Below are 18,995 nucleotides of genomic sequence, written 5' to 3'. Positions count from 1 at the left end.
GTGCTCATGTTATATTGAATCATTTTTTGTCTTTGACACGAATCTTTCGGCGGTTAACTGTTCAACACTAATGTTACTCGCAGCCATCACAACATAGTTTGTACAGCGGCTTGGCATGCTTGAATGATTTGTAAGCTTTCCTCGTATACCATAACCATCGAAGACGAACGTTCTTGTAGGTCAACAGGGTCCGTTACAAACATAAGAGTAAAATCATATAATGGCAAGAAACTTTTACAGGCAAATAACATTAATTGATGTTCACTCTAAATACCGTTGACAATTACCGTGGCAATTTTTGAAGCCTGCGCTCATTTCTGCCTGAAATGCTGCCATAGTGCCATCAGGTGTCTGGACAATTGACCTCAAAGGCTGATGACTTTTACTTCCTTCTTCCTTTTGTCCCTGACGTCACAAGACTTTCGATTCACTAGTTCAGTAAAGGAAGTGTTGCAGTCGTACGTGTCTTATCAGTGCAATGGAGATCAACGAAGATCTTTCAAAATTCGCTGTCTGCGCTTTAATACCAGGACTACAGGTAAGGCAAAAGTCAGTATTGAGTTTTAAATGAGAACATGCGTTTAAATTGGATTACAGATTACACAAAACGCCACATTTCTTATGGCGGTTGCATTGCAATGGCATAAGCTTGGCAAGAACAACATCTACATACCTGTGCTCAGTACGTTGGTGGCGAACATTGCGTTCGGTTTTACTACACTGTATTCCTTGCTTCAGTTAAGTCTGAAGTTTGAACAAAAGACGGATTTATATTGCGATCTTTCTTGCAGGTAAGTCCATCAAGTCCGCATATATATACTGCTCATACCCATACACAAAATGCTTTATTTTAAATTTTGCAGCACTTGCAAGCCAGTCGAATGGTGGTGGGAGTTTCGGGTTGCTCTGATGTGTGCGCTTTACGTTGCCAACAGCGCCAACGTGGCGAATCTAACCTATGGAATGTACATTAGTTGCTTCTTCTGGGCCCCTGTGGTAACGGAACACTTTAATCTTCGAAAGGTAAAATATTCTTTTGCGTCATCAAGGACGGGCAAAACAATAAGTTTAAACCCAAAATGTGGAATTTTATGTAAATATGCTGTTTGGATATGCATATGCTGTGTCAGTCCATGCATATCGCAAATGTTTTGCAGGAACGACCCTCATTTATGTTTGATGCTAATATGTTTTCGATCAAAGGTTTTAAAAGGTTTCAAGCCACTAGTTTCTAAACCAACCTTTATTTACGTCCGATTTCAATTGATTTGTATTCTTAAATTTCTCTGTTTCTCCTATTTTGTCTGACGGTAGACCAAGAATGCAGCTAAAGATTAATAAACCATTAAATGTACCTTCACCAGAAAGTGATTTAGCTTGTTCGTTTATTTACATGTCTGACGGTTTATCAACAACTTTTTAACGTTGCAGACATCAAGGAACAAGTCTATTAAATACAAGAGACGCCAAGCAATAGTGGCAACATCACTTTCTTGGATATTGCCAATTTCTTTGTGTTTGGCTGCTACGTTTTTTCGTTGGAACTGTTTGTGTGGAACACGACAAAGCGAAAAATTTCCTTATGCCTACAATAACCAGACAGGTTGGTAAAAACATATGTACGTTGGCAAGCAAACTAAGATTGAATGCCCGTAATGGAGGTACGAAATTACTTCCCATTGTAAATCATTTAGAAGGTTGTTCCGAGTTCATGCCACCAATGTCCAACAGTTACCTTCAAGTAATGATGAGCTTGTGCTTCGTTTGCGGAATTTTGACGATTTCCTTCTTTGCTGCAACCTGTAGAGAGTACTTAAAACTGACTTCTGCCATGCGATTGGCTAAAACGGAGGTAATGCCGTGTGAACGGAAAATTTCTTCTTATTTTTGCGATATTTGTATAAGTGATATCAACAGGTAATTTCTTTGCACGGAATCTGCAGTTTTATGATTTTTTAAATTGTTGCCAGATTATTAACACAACGGTACTGGAAGTAACTTTCTCAAAAAAAGAAAACACGTATACAGTGCTTGTCCTAATGCCAACCTTTAGTAACGAACCGTGGTTACCCAGGCCAGGGCCTAAAAAATAACGGGCCTGATTATTTCCTGAAAATGTCATCACAATTTTCGAAAGGAAAAATCGGTAATGCTGTGACCTTTCTGGTTTTCCTGGTAAATGTCTGGCCCCTTATTGGATCAACGGGGCTCGACTGGGTCAAATCCACTAATTGTGACAAGGACAATTCATGGTTACAATACACGGGATCAATGTTTTTTATTGCACGTATCAGGTTTACCAACTGGACACGAACAATGAACCTGAATTGCCGAAAAGTCACACAAAGTTAACTTGCTTCGACTACACACTAAAACCGATGTTTGCACTTGCCGTTGTGTATTTCGTTAGTTTCATACCGGTCACCGTTATAATACTCATTGACGTGCCAGGGAAACCTTTGGCCTTCTGCAGCTACTCTCTCAGTATGCTGTTTAGCATCGTTTCGCCGTTGATTCTTCTCGTATACTTACCAAGTTTGCGGGTTGCCCTCCGTAAACTGGTGATATCTGTTTTGTGGTGTGCCACAACTGTCTCAGTGCATCATAACTCCACTGACACTGAAAGAAACTAGAATTTTAAAAACCATTGGTAAAATTAACACAAATGGGAATGTATTGAAATTACTGACATTAATAGGGAGCAAACGAATTACATTTTGTTGTCATTGCATGTTAGGATAACACTGGTATTTGCAATTTACGTAACATGTTGCCATCTCCTGTCTGGCCAGCCATGTGTTTCTTGATTAAGTTAATGTGATGCATGCTTGCGATGTTGATGTTAAAATACTTAAACTCGCGATCTTTCCAGCTTTGGTTCTCTGTTTGCATTCCAACCGCGTGGATTGCTAAAAAATGCTGATTTTATAAATACTCGTTCGTTATATATATGAACTCAATTGTGTTGCACTGTGTAATTTTACCATTCATGTGTAATTTTAAATAAAAGGTCGCGCTGACTGTGAACGTCCATCACTCTTTGTAAGTTATTTTGGATACCCGACAAGACAGGACAGATTCGTCGGTACCATCTAGGAAAACAGGCTAATTCCAGTTGTCTGAATGACCATTTTCGCTTGTGTTACACTGCGTAACAATTTTACCAGAGATTAATCTAAAAAATATATATACTTATTACCATTATAATGACCTATTAGCAACTTTTAAATTAAGTTGAAGTAGTCAAAACTTTAAAACAGTTGATGGGCGTACTTTAAATAACGTAGATTCTTGTATTTTACTTGTTTTTGACTTTCTTGTACATATCACAATGTAAAAACAATACATAAAATGAACAACTACAAATCAATAAACCGTGACCGAAACGTGTACAGAACGGTGACAAAGAAAGACGGATTTTAGCAGTTGAAGGTTTATGAAGCATTTGCTGTATATATTAGTTGTATATAAGTTACGCGTGGTCCGTTTCGCCAGTCACGTCACGGTTTATTACCATAACAATGCTATTTACTGATATAGAAAGCTCCAAAAGGGCCTGGTGCTGAAACAATAGCTGTAGAGACAAAATTTCCTCGCTTCAAGTACTTCCTTAACCAATCTTTGGTTTATAATGAAAAGCTCTTTCGATACGCCGCTTTAGAACAAACATACGTGAAGCAGTGGTTGCAGTTGTGCTATCACCTTCAGTGCAATGTCGAACAACAACAGTTCCACAAAAGAATACACAGCCTTTGCTGTTATTCCCTTCATTGAGGTATAAACAAAAGTCTGTTTTAGGTTGGTCTTAGTAATTAATGACGTAATAATTTGTGTTCTATTGCTTGCAGACTGCAGAGAACAGTATTATTCTTGTGGCGATTGCTTTACGGTGGCATAAACTCGGCAAGAACAACATCTATATACCTGTACTCAGCATGTTGGTGGCGAACATTGCGTTCGGTTTTAGTTCACTATATTCCTGGATTCAGTTTATTGTTGAATTTGAACAAAAGACGGAAATAAATTGCGACGATCATTGCAAGTAAGTTCATGGAGTTCTAGCTGCTGAAAACTTAACACAAAATAATTGGTTCTGGTATTTTTAATAGCAACTGCAAAGCGGTGGATTGGTGGTGGACGTTTCGAGTTGCTCTGTTGTGTACGCTTTACGTAGCCAACAGCGCTAACGTGGCCAATCTAACCTATGGAATGTACATTAGTTGCTTCTTCTGGGCCCCTGTAGTAACTGAACACTTTAATCTTCGAAAGGTATGATGCGTTTCGTTTAAAGTCGTTTAAGGCGGGCGAGAATATGAAGCAATTTTATGTCCAAAAAGAATAACCCAATGTGTTCGTTAAAACCCAGATTGCAAAGCTGCAGACAGGGTGTTTACACGCACTGTTTCGACCTGTAAGGTCTCGTCAGTGCAGCTGTTGAGTGGCACTGTGTTAGCTTTTACACTAGCAGACACACTAGTCCCAGATTGTTGAACAATTATAGGTATCGCGGCGTCAGTCCATGGAACACAAGAGACGCTATACAATAGTAACAACAACAATTTCTTGGATATTGCCAATTTCTTTGTGTTTGGCCGCCTGTAGTCGCTGGAACTGTTTGTGTGGAACAAGATACATCCAAATCAATTCCTATTCGTACAACATTCCCACAAATAACACTGGTTTGCAAAAGATTTTTTTGATGCTTAAAAATCTTAAAAGTGGTATCGCCAATGTGGCTTGAATTATAAACAGTGACAAGAACATGTGCGTGTTGGTAACAGAACAAGTTTTAATGCATTTATTTAACAGAATGAATTGCAAATCATTCAACAGATTGCTCGAAATTCATACCACCAATGTCTAACTCTTATCTTCGAGTATTGGCCAGTTTATGCATCGCCTTCGGGATTGTGACGATTATAATACTGGTTCTTACCTACCTTGAGTATATAAAAGTGGCATCTGCAATGCGATGGGCTTGCAATAAGGTGAGTTCATGCCCGGCGACTGGTATGTTTGGCCAAACCTTTTAGCGTATTATTTGCTTTTTATTGAAAATACCAGACTCAACTGCAGGACATGACACCGGAATCAGAACGCCCAAAAAATCACACAAAGTTGACTTGCTTTGACTATACACTGAAACCAATGTGCGTACTTGCCGCTGTATATTTTGTCAGTTTCACACCGGTCGCTGTTATAATATTAACAGATGATCCACGTAAAACATTTGGATATTATTGCATCTTCGGACTCAGTATGCTGTTTAGCATTGTTTCGCCGTTGATTCTTCTTGTATACTTACCAAGATTGCGGGTTGCCCTCCGTAAACTGGTAACATCCGTACTGTGGTGCGCCACAACTGTAACAGTTCATCGTAAACGTGCCGTGTCAGAAAACAAAAACGGTATTTGAATTAACACCCTGGCAATGAGGAATGAAAGCAAAAAGTAGTAAAACTATTTTTCTGTACATGATCACTCAAATTGAATTTTTTATTGCGCCAAACAATTTTTAATTAACGTTTGCCACATGCTCGTGAATATAGCAAAATCGTCAAAATAATCTTTAAAAAATTGGACTGTTCAAAAAAAAATTGAAATGTGCTCTAGACTATCAAGTAAAAAAGGGGTTTATGGCTGGCCAAGTAAATTCACCAATTTAATCAGTTACATAAATATACGTGTGTTTATTTACGTAACAATCGTAGCCTTTCGTACAAAATTGGCCCATGCTGCAAACTGCTTTCCTAATTAAAATATGTAAATTCACGTTTATTCTAATTATCCCTTAGCATTTCATCTGTGCGCACTGCTTTTAGAGATTTGACAACTGTTGCGCGCGAGCAAGCAACAGCGGCATTATCTCCTGTAGCGGAAAATCTTGAGTTTTTGTTTCAGTCTTCTGCACTTGAATTTGCTTACATATATATGCATGAAAATGTGCTTGGTGTATATCACCTGCTAGGGAGTCAGCGATAACATGCTAAGAGAGTCAATCGCCTTCCATGCTTTTACGTTTAACAAACTGGCAAACAAATGTTTTTTTGATAATTTTATACTTGACGGAATGTTGTAAATAAAGCAATCGGAACCAACCAAACTGAAAGGTTTTGTGACCAAATGGTGTTATACTGCAAGACGATGAAAATAACCTGCTTTCTTACATTTTAATATAAAGCATTTGGGTTAAATATTGCATAATCTAGCGAGTTGCGTGACCAAAAGGTGACCCCTAGAAGACAATTGAGGTTTATTAATATCACCTCTTGAAAAGTGCACTAAATGGGGGTATTTTCATAACTTTTATACGGACGACTGACATTTGCATGACAATGGCACATTGGTTTATAAAAATAACCAACGGTCTCAGCTGTACAGACAGACAATACTCCGCAATTTATATGATGGGTCGTTTTGGGACTAACAAACGATAGTAAAGGGTTGTCTCCAGATGTACATTTCTCCGGGAAAATGGCGAACAACACCGTTGCACAGGAATACATTGTCCATGCCTTTGCTATTATTCCTGTTTTTGAGGTAATGCAAAAAGTCTGCCTGAAGTCGATCGGTTGTGAATAATAACGTTTTGTTTGTTTTAATTTGATTGCAGATTGTACATAACGCCATTTTTCTGATTGCGGTTGCAATGCAATGGCAAAAGCTTGGCAAGAACAACATCTACATACCTGTGCTCAGCACGTTGGTGGCGAACATTGCGTTCGGTTTTATTTTACTATATTCCTTGCTTCAGTTAATTTTGAAATTTGAACAAAAGTACCAAATAAATTGCGACCTTTCTTGCAAGTAAGTCCAGCGAAGTCAGCCGATTGTGTTATTTATAACGTTACAATTTTCGCCAGCAATTGCAAGCCAATCGAATGGTGGTGGGAGTTTCGGGTTGCCCTGATGTGTGCGCTTTACGTTACCAACAGCGCTAACGTGGCCAGTCTAACCTATGGAATGTACACCAGTTGCTTCTTCTGGGGCCCTGTAGTAACGGAACACTTTAATCTTCGAAAGGTAAAATTTGACAATTCTCGACATGTCTGACGGTTCACCAACAACGTTATAACGTTATAGACATCAAGGAACAAGTCTATTAAATACAAGAGACGCCAAGCAATAGTGGCGACATCACTTTCTTGGATATTGCCAATTTCTTTGTGTTTGGTTGCTACGTTTTTCCGTTGGAACTGTTTGTGTGGAACACGACAAAGCGAAAAAAAATTTCCTTATGCCTACAATAACCAGACAGGTTGGTTGAAACATATGTACGTTGGCAAGCAAACTAAGATTGAATGCCGTAGTTAAGGTAAAAAAATATTTCACTTACGCCCATTGTAAATCATTTAGAAGGTTGTTCCGAGTTCATGCCACCAATGTCCAACAGTTACCTTCAAGTAATGATGAGCTTGTGCATCGTTTGCGGAATTTTGACGATTTCCTTCTTTGCTGCAACCTGCAGAAAATATTTAAAACTGACTTCTGCCATGCGATGGGCTAGAACGGAGGTAGGGCAATGCATGTTGTGTTTACAGAATATCAAACTGCACATTTCACATTTTAGCGATTTTTGATTAATCAAGATCAAAAGAAAATGTCTTTGATCGTGAAGAGACTCCACGATAGATATCGCTCATTTTGATTCTTGTAATACTTCACGGTTAATTACTAACTGAATAATTTTGCTTGGTCACCTTAGAAAAATTTATTTTGAATAACTTAACAGTAGGCCAATATGCAAACAAATAAAATTAGAAAAGTTTGTCACGGTGCACGTGCTCATTGTTTCTTATTGCACGTATCAGGTTTACCAACTGGACACGAACAATGAACCAGAATTGCCGAAAAGTCACACAAAGTTGACTTGCTTCGACTACACACTAAAACCGATGCTTGCACTTGTCGCTGTGTATTACGTTAGTTTCATACCGGTCACCGTTATAATACTCATTGACGTGCCGTGGAAACCTTTGTGGTTCTGCAGCTACTCCCTCAGTATGCTGTTCAGCATCGTTTCGCCGTTGATTCTTCTTGTATATTTACCAAGTTTGCGGGTTGCCCTCCGTAAACTGGTGATAACCGTACTGTGGTGTGCCACAACTGTAACAGTTCATCATACACCTGCTAAACCAGAAACAACCTGGTACTTGGACTAACAACCTGGAAATAAAAAACACAAAAATGTTATTGAAACTATCCCATTCTCGTACAGCATGGTCCACTTAACATCTTTTTTCCGCGAACAGAAGAGTTTGGGAAACACTGGATTGTATCATTAATATTATAGGCATAGGCGCCGACTTTAAAATTTTTTCGGGTATGCCAAATTATATGACGTCACTTTATGACGTCATAAAATGCAAAATATCTTTCTTGGCGCTAGAAAGGGTTGGACGTGAGACTGTGTTAAGGCTCGTAGTTTACAAACTTCACGCAACGCAAAGCACTTTTCCAAATGAACGCATGTTTATGTGCGGTAAGACCGCATTGAATATTAAACAAAGGAACTTTTTCGAATGACAAAGAGAAATTTCGTAAACAGCAGCGCAAATTGGGCCTCGTGGTATTATATTTGGTGAAGCAAGCAATAAACATCTCGTTGTTACTGCAGCGATCATGCCTTTTAAAGGTCAAGGACCCTGAATACTAAATGCTACCTATCGCGGCATACGTTGCATTACCTGCTGTCCAGAAACTCGTTACTTTGGGAAAGTAAACCGTGATAACTGCCTAAATCTAAATAACGCGTGACGAACGTTGGTCAGATTCTCGGGTATGCGGCATACCCCAGATTTTCGTCCGGCATACCCGGCATACCCGTGTTCGGCGCCTATGATTATAGGATAAGGGTTTGTTCCTTTTTTGTATTGTGGCGCCTCTATTTTATTTGTGATTTTCGTGAGGTAAATAATTTTCCTTCCATAAACTTTTGTATAAATTTTATATATCGTGTACATTTAAATTAAGAGCACCACAATTGGCCCAACAAAACAATTTTGCTTTTTTAGTCGTTAGTAAAATATATACTCCATTTTATATTTTAAATCGTACTGAATTTAACCATTATTGGTTTATTTGTGACTAACCTTATTGGATTTTGTATTGAATCAACCAACAATACGTGTCGTAATTACAAGAATGTGATACTTTACCAAATAAAAAGTACAACATTACTATCAAACATGTGTACGGAAGGCATTTGTTGTCAGGCAAGATTCTGTTTACTCCGTTTTGCAAACTTTTAGTAAATCAAAGAAAAATGAACATATGTTGTCAACTTTGGATGTGGAATTACGCAAAACAACGCAACCAAAGGTCCCTGCCAAAAGTTCCGTGTACAAAAGTGAAATGCATTTGTTTCATATTGCAGTTGAAGCCTGGGTGCAAATATTTGGAGTTGATAACTTTGAAAATGAAAGCCAAAGCTAAAATGCCGTTAATCATTAGTAAACGTTTCGAACACTAACTGGGTTCATCATCAGTACTACAATGAGCGCATGCAAGAAAAGCGTCTGAACGTGGATGACAGCTCCAAACCCCTTCACCTATTCAACATCTAGGTCCGTACTGCAGCCTGACACATTGCTAATGATGACGTCGCTGCTGCACTTCTATGTTGTTGTCACGTGACATGCCTCTGGCTTGTTGCGCGTTGTTGCTGCTGCTGTTTCCCTTCTGCCTGCTCAGTCCTTTATTACCCCGACGCTTTTCTTGCATGCGCTCATTGTAGTACTGATGATGAACCCAGTTAGTGTTCGAAGCAGTTGAAACCATACGGCCAAAAACTGCACAGCAAATTCCATCCGTTGCATGTAATCCAAACAGCAAGGTTTGCATGTCTTATATTTCTAATATGTTGCGACACGTGGGTACGCTCTACCGTATACATATATACGAGGATATATTTTGTATATAAAACGCCTGGACAGCAAACAAATAAAACTCTATGAACAAAAAGGGCGCAATTAAATGCACAGTGATAAGAGGGATTGCTTTTGGAACAACACGTATGTACACAGCTAGCGCGCAAATAGAAACAAACCTTCGTTGTATTAATGTTCCTGCATTACAATTTAAAGTAACGGAAATTTACATCTCTTGGCAAAAATAATGAAACGTTGAATCGCACTTCGTGAATTAGGTGACTATGTCGTTGATATTTTTCCTAATCGCTTAAAGTGTTTGCAAAAATCTGGCTCAGTGATGCCAGCCTGTTCCTTTACGTGGGAATTATGTAGCGACGTGAAGAACAGTTCTACGTTGGTTAAAACAACAAGGCCGACTTGTGTTCAGTTGATTTCGGTTGCGGTGAAACGTTTTTCATCGGCGGCTGAATGAAGAACGTTTGAAACATCGCTCAACTGATCTGCTGCCGAGCGAAGAACCTTCGCTATTCTTCCATCCTTGTTATCTGAAAATTGAAAATAGGACATTTGCTTAATCAATAGATTCAACAATGTTCTCAGTTGAGTTGCAGATAAGACCTAATAAGTCTCATCAGTAGAAGTTTGGTGACTTACTACGATCTTGCCAGGTAACTAGACTTCCACTTTGTGGTGACTATTTGCTATTTGTCCGAAGCAGTTACAGTTACAACAATCACAAATGCTCTAAATAGTACGTAACTAACAACAACGCAAATTTTGAGCGAAAATCAATTTAACATTTTAAACAGTAATTTTAGGGGAAAATACATTGCTTATTTTATTGCACAAACGCGCAAGCGACAATTAATCTCAGGAAATGGATATGTTTTTATTGACAACCGACATAAGTGGTGAACAAACAGTCTTAGCTTCGTGGCGTTGTTTGGTTTCAAACAGGTCATCATTTAAAATCGACCGTTGGTGGAAACAATGGCGTGAAAACACACACGGGGTAGACGAGTACCACCTATTGACATAACTGCCCTCGCTAACTCGATAACTTTGTATTGTGTCGCAGTAGCCTCAAACGTTTTCGAGCGTCCTATTGTTGGTCGCGATGCTTACCATTGTTTGGAGCTGGTTCATCGCGATAGTTGCCCTGAAAATGCATAGGACACAGTTTTTCGTTTGTGTGATGTAAAGTTCTGGCAATGGTTTATCGTGTGAAAATGTTATGATCACAAGGTGATCGCCTCCAAAACGTTTCAATCATAAAATCATATAAAACAGAATAACACCGAACTTACAATCACGAAAATCTTACAACAGTATGCACAAAATATGACTCTATGCCGAGGCAAAACTACATCATAAGGTTTCAGTGTATGCTGTAGATTCTTAAATACACATCTACAAAAACTTGGGAAATATAAAACCCATTATAAAGCCATTATGCAAACTTGATATTACCTTGCATGGAAATATATCGCAGTGGTCGCTTTGGGATTCGCTTGCATTCGGACTGACCGATGAGCTTTCGAAGACTAATGACGGCTTGGAATTCCCTTCACTTGCAAACCCTCTTTCGTGTGTGGGTATACGAGATTGCGACCCCAACTTCGGAGGCAGCGGAACGAAGCTATCTGTACTAACTTCGTCAGACCTTGGGCTTTGCAAGGCACCAGTTTCGTTTCTGTTCAATTTTAAGGGATCCGCGTAATCGTAGTTACGACGATAGCGACTTGGTTCTGATGTGGATTTGGTAGCATATCGTGCAGGAACTCTGTAGTCCTTGGACGCAGCTCCATAATCTCTATCAACTGACCGGTGCTTCGACAAAGGACTGTTCAGGAGCAGCCTTTTGGCGTTACTTAGAACCTCGTTGCTTCGCCTGAATTCTTGGCGCAGCAAATCGTCAGATGATCTTCCGAACCCGGCACCTCGGTCGGAGCGGAGTAACGGCGGTTTGTACACAGCTGTTGTCACACTGCCACTGGATTTATCGGTTGATTCGGATGGGGTGCTAAGGCTGTATACACGTATGGGGTCGGAGGAATAGGACGGGGCCCTTTGCCTGTTCTTGCCATATTCGTACGGACGCCTTACGTTAGCTTTGCTTTCGGATTCTGCTTCGCATGCACGACTTATGTAGTCGTGAAACTTGTCATCAAACTTGGAATACTTGATGGGTGATATATATGGCCTTGTGGCTTCCTTTTGGTGCGTGTATCTCGATAAATAGGACACATGCGGACGAAGTTGGTCGACATCCTTCATTGCGGCTGATTTAACCGATTCATTCACTATCTCAGGATGGTTAATCTGCTCTAATATTTTCGAGACATACTTGACATCATTACATGGAGTTGGCTTCAGTTTTTCATCCGCTTCAGTAGTTAATTTTTGTGAATGGACTGTTTGTGGTGCGTGGGAAGAATTATGTACTGGTGCTGTAGTAGACACCTGTTTGGGGTCGGATCTTGCATTTGAACCACTGGTAGCATGAGAAAAATGCTTGTTTGAATCTAAAAAAAGATGTAGGATAGCAACTTGAAAAAGAAAGAAACTATATCATTTGCTCACCTGTCATTTGAGAAGATAGGGATGTGGTATCGTGAGATGAACTCAAGTCAGAGGTGTCCATCCTGGCAACACCCATTAGTCTTAGGTTTTCATTCCATTCTTCTGGAAGAATCATTGTTTCCAGCTCCAAAATGATTTCCTGAGATATACATTTTAGTATGGTTGGTTAAAAACCCAAAACACCTTGGTCGTCAATAGCAATGCACAGAATGTAACCTTGAATGTTGGTCTTTGGATTGGAGATGTAGCCCAGCACTTTGAAATTAATTTGTGGAAAGCTTGAGGTAGTTCAGGTCCAAGAGGTAACCTATCATTCGTCTGCAACATGTCTAAAATCTGTTAAAAGAAAAATAACAAGTAAGCTGGCTTGGTAAACAAGCAGTCACAGATCTCTGAAAAAAAATAATAAAAAATCTGTATATACACAAACATGAACATTACATGCACACAAAATTATTTACAACACAAACATAAAGTATTACTATAATGACTGCATATCTTGCTTTACAGAAACCACAGTTTGTACCTCGGATGTGGAAAATCCATTGGCTGGATCACTGCAAGTGTGACACTGCCACAATAACACAGCAAAAGCATATACATCAATTTTTCCAGTGAGCTGAACAGGGTACTTAATCAACTCAGGAGCCAAATAGGCTAAAGCATTGTGGTGCGATAAACCAGCACTAATCCTATTGTAAAAAAAAACAATTGACGACTGCAAAGCTTACTTTACACTCTCTCCAGTTGTGAAATGTTACCTGAGTTTCGAGAAACCAAAGTCAGCAACTTTTGCTCTGTGAAATGCATCAATCAGTACATTGCACGGACGGAGATTGAGATGCAATACAGGGGGCCTTTGATTGTGCAGGTATGCTAGCCCTATGGCTACATCTCTAGATATGCTGAAGTACTGGCCTGGGGTAAGCCTTCCTCCTACATATGTATACAAAAACAAAAAATGTGGCTACAAATCCTAATAAATCCATTTTTTTTTTAGTTGATAAAAGGTTTATGCTGGTATGGTACACTACAAAACTATATGTTATATGGTGGGAATTCATACATAAGATAGTAAAAAACTCACCAGAACTATCCAGCAAACTCAGCAGGGTATTTCCTTGAACCATTTCCATGACAATCAAAGGTTCCATCGGTGACAAGCATACACCAAAAATCTTCACGATATTCCTATGCTGCAGATGAATGAGAAGTCCTGCCTCAGCTGACAGATAGCTGTAATCAGATGATGTCAGCATGCCAAGCTTGGAAATTTTTTTCACTGCAACTTGCTTGCCATTGTAGGTGCCCGAGTAAACAGTTGCGATGTGGCCTTCTCCTATCATGTTTGTGTTGTAGTATGTTATGTCACGTGAAGAAATCTCAGGTGACTTCATGATTTTGTTTTTTCCATGTTTAACTAACTTTAGCTCTGTTTGGAGCTTTATGACTTTGTGTTTATATTTGTCTCTTTCAGAATGAAGTCTCTTGATCACTGACTCTGGCGTGTCTCTCTTGCGAAAAGTAGAATTGTAGGCTTGCACATTTGGCAGCTCATGTTCTAGATTGCTTGCATCAAAAAGAGGTCTGCTGTTTCTCTGTACATTGACTCGAATCACTGAATTTGGGTGAAGAGACTTGGCTGGTTGATGTAAATCAGTTGCCAACAGTGGGGTATCTACTACTTTGTCCAGTGAATTTACCGAAGTCTGCTTCGAATCATAATTGTCAGATTTCATCCAGGAGCGATTGAGGTTTTCTTGATTAACTTTTAACTCATTGATTTGCTTTTGTAAGTCTGCACACATTTTCTTAGCATCCTCCAAGGCAGATCGGTCGGAAACACGCAATGCAGCTGGAACTGACACACAGTTTCTTTCCATTGATCTGATACTACTTTCACTTGTTGAGGAATTATAAAGCTCTACAGCTGATTTTATGTTTCTCTCTGGACTGTGGTGCCCTGCATCATCATATTGCTTACTTCTCGTGGACTTGTTAGCTCGCTTTTTGTGCACAGGTGCTGACCTTGTTGGGTTTTCCAACTTTACACTAACGGAACGTCGTTGAGATGCCATGGTCGGCCTGAGAAATCCCACAGAGCGGGCATTGGTGCTTGTACTTTGTTGCAGCTTCCTTGATTTGGAAGGCATGATTTTGGTTTGAAGCGAATCAGCGCACTATATATTAACCCTACTGCATATTTCAATTCTTTCCAACAAGTATCTGTTCTTTAGCCTCTAAGCCTTCTATTTCAAAATTATATATGCGTTACAGAGTTTTAAAACAGAACAAACAGCAACCGTTTCACCACATGAAAAGCTACGTAAATACATCGACCTTCTGCCAGCAAAATGATTATTCCTCTTTCCCAAACATGTGTTTTTTGTTGTTTACAATTTAAAATATGCCGTCAGAATGTTTTTTTCACGCATGAATAAATACAACAGCGCTCCTGGCGGTGGTGTTTACGCATTTATTTTTCAAAAAAGAAAATTACATACAAGAGTCAAGCAGTGATACAGGGACAACAAATCTGTTTTTTTACAAAATGTTTGTATCAAAGAGATTTGTTGAGTTACAATATTGATTTCGTGAGACATATTAAGCAAATAACTTATTGTCTTGTGTACTCCCGGGGTTGCAAAGGATTTTATTCCTGTCCTGAAACAAAACCATTAATATAATATATTGGTAAATGTTGAAATATTTTATAGTACCTCTGTTAAACACATACAATGATGAATATTGAGCTCACAAATTCGATCACACGCCAGGTGACACCCAAGAGCTGACTTGGGTTCAAATCATTGTGTTATGTCCGGCCATCGCGTCCAGCTCTACAGTTGTGATGTCTGTATATCTGTTTTCTACAATTGACAATATCCTTGGTTTTATATGTGGGTATTTGGTTGCCAAAATTTACATACTACATACATTTATAAAAATATTGTCAAATGTTCTTTTTTATTATGCGACGAAATGTTAGAACAAAAAAAATGTTCCATCTGCAGCAATGAACGGGTCCGAAAGCATAACAATACTCCACTAAGTGTTCCCATAAGCCAAAAGACGAAATTGGAAAACACTTAAAGGCGTGGATGACAGAAACCCGCACAACAGGGAAGTCGACAGTGGGACGTGGACCTGGACACTCAACTCGGACTTGAACCGAAGCTAAGTGTTTCCGCGACCTCTCAAAACTTTATTTCGGTGTCGTTAAAAGGCAATATAGACGACGGCCATCTGCAAAACAACTATTCCAGTCTCGTGCGCGATTTCCGATGCATAGCTGGATGTGGTCAGCCCGCACGCGAACATAACACCATCATGAACACTTCGCTGCAATATATGCTCTCAGCTGCTCACAGCATACTTGTCAAGGCAATTAAACTTTCACGCTTAGGTTATAAATAATTCCAACTTTATTAAATACGCAGAGCGTTCCATGATTAACACAGGCCCCACCTTTAATTTTACAACTTAGATTACTATAACTAAGTGTGTTAGTATTTAACCAAATGTAATTTGATACTCCTGTCGGACAGTTGTGATACGTTTTTAGTTGTGCGCAGTGCGTGCGCTCTGCAGCCGTTCTGTTGCAAATAAATGGCATTTTGATTTTTGTTGATCCTTTTGATTTTCACCCTGCAAATAAGTATGTCTACATAAATGTTCCATTCAGTTTCGAATAACCATATCCAGATTCAATACCCTTATTTACCTAAAGCTTTGCACGTCAAAACGAAGTGTTGAACTATTCCGCTATTTTATTGTTTTGGCATGTAAGGCAAAAAATGAGAGATGAGCGATCATGTTAAGGAACGCATCGTTATAATAATAATAAGAAAAAAAGAGAAACAAGGAAAGAGGCGCCGCGGCGCCTAAGAGCGTGATTATAAGCCATACTATGGCAGTTTCGTGGGATGAACGACACAAATACGAAACAAGTGAACAGGTCATAAAATTAGCGCAAAAGTACAATACAATGCGTGACGTCATGATTTGCAACGTCAGAACTGCGAAATCAATCCAAGGATAAATCTGGTATAAATTTTGTCACGCTGCAAAACTCGACTTCGGGTGTTGTTTATGCTATTTTAGTGGAGCAAAAGAACACGGGATTGTCCTCCACTTGTCTGCTTGCTTGCAATCGAGCGATTGGAGGGGGGGTAGTTAATGCACGAAGGGATTGTCACAGTCATGGTGGGCGAGTAAGGAAGAGAAACAACAGCGCGAAAGACGAATTCTTAAAAGCCGAAGAATCCGCGTAAAAACTATATCGGAAGGCACTGTGCGAAGTGTGATCGTTCCGGGGTGGAAGTGAGAAGGCGTGTTCGAGAATCGTCGGGTGTAGGCGCGGAGAAGTCCATCTCGCGGCCCAATAAAACGCTCCTTTTCGTCATGGTCTATGTGCGTTTGGAATGGCTTGGGCGAGACGTTTTGTCCTCGCGCCATTAACACTGCTGTGGATTCGCTCGTATAGCGACATCAAGCGTCTGTGCGCTTCCGAGTCCGGCTCGGCACCTGTCCTGCATTCCGGCACCAATGTGCGCGTCTGCGCTACGCACTACTGCCTCCTGGTGGCAGGTCAGTGCCCGATGTTGGGTGTGGGGAAAAACTCAAGTGCCGCATAGCGCCACCGTGCGGTCCCCACCGCTTCACTCCTCGAGCATTTTGTCGAGTTTGGCTTGCCACTCCTCGGGCAGGCTGTCGCGGAGACACTGCATTTGCTCCTCGCCGAGCTTGCTCTTGTCCGAGAGCTCGCGCTGCTCCATGATGAGGGCCGACTTCATCTTGATGTAGTGTTCGTAGTCGGCAAACTGCGCAGAAATAAAAGTTTGGTCAAATATGGAACAGAAAGCGAACGCTAATGTCATATGTATAGTTTAATTTTCTGTCAGAATCGTGCAGAAAACTTGAGAGAATTTATTTACCTGTTCGTGGTTAAGACAACCGGCAAGAATTTCGGAGACGGCTTTTTGTCGCCTATCGATGTTTTCTTTGAGGGTTTTGGCCTCGACGTGTTGTTCGGTGAGGCGCTTTCGCTTTTCGCAAAGCAGTTCCTGAAAACCAAGAATCAAGATTAAAAAAGGCTCATTCCATAGAAAGCGTATTCGGTCAATCAATTTACAAATTACCGGAAAGATAAGTGAATATTATATCGTCCTCTTACCATTTCTTGTTTGTCGGCATCCGCTGGAAGCATCTGGATGGCGTTTTCGACGCGAGCCAAACGTGCAGAGAGGGAGAGGAGGAGGTTGATGATGCGGTCCACATCCTGTACGAAGATGTTGTATTTCTCCTGCTCCCGAGCAGAGCAAACTTGTTTGGTGAGATCGAACACTTGCTTGCCTAGGACTTCATTTTCGCGCATTTCAACGTCAAGAAGGTCCTTCATGCTGTGGAGGTCGTTGAGTTTGTCTTTGATGCTGAGGACCAGCTCCATCTTTTTTCGGTTAATTTCTTCCTGGTCTTCCTCAGGCATCAGTTCGCCGCCGGCCATTTTTTCTTTCACCATGTTTAGGATTTTGGCCTTGGAAGCCGAGGTCTTGTAGTAAGCCGACGAAGCGGGTAGGTTCTCGTGGCTGATGTCGGTCCTGCGTAAACAAAAGGAACCCAGTTTAGAAATAGTCCCGAAACACGAGCGTGCCGTGTGCAAAATGCAGTAGTGCGTATCGTGTACGTGCAAGTGGGTCGCAGGCATGCATTGCCGTAAGTTAGCTCAAAATAGCGCGCCAGTGTACGACACCGGGGCAAGTAAAATTCATTGGCACGGAACAGCCAGGTTTGATATTTGGCAACGCACACAGGAAAGGTAGCGCCTTGTGACGTCTCCACCCATGTCGCGATGCAGGAAGTGACCACCCATTTTGACGTCACAGTCGCGTCAAACAACGGGCAACCGACCGCATTGTAAGCCAACCGGATGATAAAGGGCAATACGACGTGTTATGAGACGTAATTAACAAGTTTAAATGAATCATTTGGTCGAATTAAAACAACACGGAGACTCATGTTTCCTGTTGTGAAAGTATTTGCCGGAACTAGTAGTTCAATGCCAAACCACGATCGTAAAACTCAGTGCCATGCAAGTGGTTGCGTGCCACGCCAATAGCGAAAGTGCCAACAACTTGCGCTAATATTTCAGCCCAAGGCGCCTCAAGTCGACCCGTGGCGGCGCGGCTGGTAAAGGTCTTCACACAAACAATAGCATCGATGCTCGAAGCGAATATTTTTCCGCGGGTCACGTTAGGGTTCGCACAGGTTCGGCAACGGTTTGGGGGCGTGTTTGGGCGCCGCATTCTTTAGCGATATCGCATGCAAAGGGCAAAGCGGCTCGCACGTGACCCAGTTCGTACTTGTTGTCTACACGCGTTCGGGCATCCCCTAAGAATCTCTCCCGTTACACGCACTTTCAACTTAGTAGCTATGCAACCAATTACAGATTATCAACGCTTCGCCGAACCGCCGACTTTCCAATGGTGAAGATGATCGTGACTTGCGATTAACAAATAACGGTCATCGAAAGTGCTGACGT

The 18,995-nt window shown here is 40.6% G+C and overlaps 5 protein-coding genes across 17 annotated transcripts in view; 3 read left to right on the top strand and 2 right to left on the bottom strand.

Moving 5' to 3' along the window:
• Positions 1–461: 461 nt before the first annotated feature.
• On the top strand, positions 462–3,008 carry LOC145912459 (uncharacterized). 2 transcript variants are annotated; one of them, XM_082999925.1, is made up of 6 exons: positions 462–538; positions 598–791; positions 864–1,023; positions 1,432–1,603; positions 1,695–1,852; positions 2,295–3,008. In XM_082999925.1, exons 1-6 carry the CDS (start codon positions 479–481, stop codon positions 2,631–2,633), a joined length of 1,083 nt encoding a protein of 360 aa, XP_082856051.1. In that variant the 5' UTR covers positions 462–478; the 3' UTR covers positions 2,634–3,008. The 2 variants fall into 2 exon arrangements, with proteins under 2 accessions (XP_082856051.1, XP_082856052.1); XM_082999926.1 differs by having other exon boundaries at positions 1,971–2,427.
• A 670-nt stretch (positions 3,009–3,678) lies between these two features.
• Positions 3,679–6,332, top strand: LOC145911611 (uncharacterized). 2 transcript variants are annotated; one of them, XM_082999009.1, is made up of 7 exons: positions 3,679–3,775; positions 3,849–4,042; positions 4,110–4,269; positions 4,502–4,679; positions 4,834–4,988; positions 5,065–5,150; positions 5,213–5,328. In XM_082999009.1, exons 1-7 carry the CDS (start codon positions 3,713–3,715, stop codon positions 5,214–5,216), a joined length of 840 nt encoding a protein of 279 aa, XP_082855135.1. In that variant the 5' UTR covers positions 3,679–3,712; the 3' UTR covers positions 5,217–5,328. The 2 variants fall into 2 exon arrangements, with proteins under 2 accessions (XP_082855135.1, XP_082855134.1); XM_082999008.1 differs by having other exon boundaries at positions 5,065–6,332.
• A 97-nt stretch (positions 6,333–6,429) lies between these two features.
• Positions 6,430–8,260, top strand: LOC145911610 (uncharacterized). The gene is made up of 6 exons (XM_082999007.1): positions 6,430–6,539; positions 6,613–6,806; positions 6,863–7,022; positions 7,083–7,257; positions 7,356–7,513; positions 7,811–8,260. The coding sequence occupies exons 1-6, from the start codon at positions 6,474–6,476 to the stop codon at positions 8,159–8,161; spliced, it is 1,104 nt and encodes a 367-aa protein (XP_082855133.1). The 5' UTR covers positions 6,430–6,473; the 3' UTR covers positions 8,162–8,260.
• Positions 8,261–9,830: 1,570 nt separating this feature from the next.
• LOC145911066 (uncharacterized) lies at positions 9,831–14,699 on the bottom strand. Its single transcript, XM_082998309.1, has 8 exons — positions 13,542–14,699; positions 13,216–13,390; positions 12,981–13,146; positions 12,671–12,790; positions 12,455–12,593; positions 11,342–12,396; positions 10,997–11,030; positions 9,831–10,416 (listed from the first exon to the last, which is right to left on the bottom strand). The coding sequence occupies exons 1-8, from the start codon at positions 14,605–14,607 to the stop codon at positions 10,295–10,297; spliced, it is 2,877 nt and encodes a 958-aa protein (XP_082854435.1). The 5' UTR covers positions 14,608–14,699; the 3' UTR covers positions 9,831–10,294.
• Positions 14,700–16,212: 1,513 nt separating this feature from the next.
• The window catches only part of LOC145912347 (uncharacterized), a 54,572-nt gene continuing 51,789 nt past the window's right edge, over positions 16,213–18,995 (bottom strand). For all 11 annotated transcript variants that reach the window (XM_082999789.1, XM_082999791.1, XM_082999783.1 and 8 more), the window contains 3 exons: positions 17,631–18,054; positions 17,392–17,520; positions 16,213–17,277 (listed from right to left, as the gene is read on the bottom strand). In XM_082999789.1, the coding sequence (XP_082855915.1) occupies positions 17,116–17,277; positions 17,392–17,520; positions 17,631–18,054 (715 nt within the window). In that variant the 3' untranslated portion in view covers positions 16,213–17,115. The remainder of the gene's footprint in view (positions 17,278–17,391; positions 17,521–17,630; positions 18,055–18,995) is intronic.

This window comes from Ascidia mentula, chromosome 8 (assembly GCF_947561715.1).
Source record: "Ascidia mentula chromosome 8, kaAscMent1.1, whole genome shotgun sequence".
Taxonomy (NCBI): domain Eukaryota; kingdom Metazoa; phylum Chordata; class Ascidiacea; order Phlebobranchia; family Ascidiidae; genus Ascidia; species Ascidia mentula.
Note: the sequence above shows the minus strand (reverse complement) of the source record. Positions and strands in the feature narration are given on the sequence as shown.

Coding starts and splice junctions, on each gene's coding strand:
- LOC145912459 (XM_082999925.1), top strand. CDS start 479: ATGGAGATCAACGAAGATCTTTCAAAATTCGCTGTCTGCGCTTTAATA. Junction 792..863: donor TATTGCGATCTTTCTTGCAG/GTAAGTCCATCA, acceptor TAAATTTTGCAG/CACTTGCAAGCCAGTCGAAT. Junction 1,853..2,294: donor TGCGATTGGCTAAAACGGAG/GTAATGCCGTGT, acceptor TGCACGTATCAG/GTTTACCAACTGGACACGAA.
- LOC145911611 (XM_082999008.1), top strand. CDS start 3,713: ATGTCGAACAACAACAGTTCCACAAAAGAATACACAGCCTTTGCTGTT. Junction 4,270..4,501: donor AACACTTTAATCTTCGAAAG/GTATGATGCGTT, acceptor GAACAATTATAG/GTATCGCGGCGTCAGTCCAT. Junction 4,680..4,833: donor CATTCCCACAAATAACACTG/GTTTGCAAAAGA, acceptor ATCATTCAACAG/ATTGCTCGAAATTCATACCA.
- LOC145911610 (XM_082999007.1), top strand. CDS start 6,474: ATGGCGAACAACACCGTTGCACAGGAATACATTGTCCATGCCTTTGCT. Junction 6,807..6,862: donor AATTGCGACCTTTCTTGCAA/GTAAGTCCAGCG, acceptor AATTTTCGCCAG/CAATTGCAAGCCAATCGAAT. Junction 7,258..7,355: donor TGCCTACAATAACCAGACAG/GTTGGTTGAAAC, acceptor TAAATCATTTAG/AAGGTTGTTCCGAGTTCATG.
- LOC145911066 (XM_082998309.1), bottom strand. CDS start 14,607: ATGCCTTCCAAATCAAGGAAGCTGCAACAAAGTACAAGCACCAATGCC. Junction 13,391..13,541: donor GAGTTTGCTGGATAGTTCTG/GTGAGTTTTTTA, acceptor ATACATATGTAG/GAGGAAGGCTTACCCCAGGC. Junction 13,147..13,215: donor TTTGGTTTCTCGAAACTCAG/GTAACATTTCAC, acceptor TTTTTACAATAG/GATTAGTGCTGGTTTATCGC.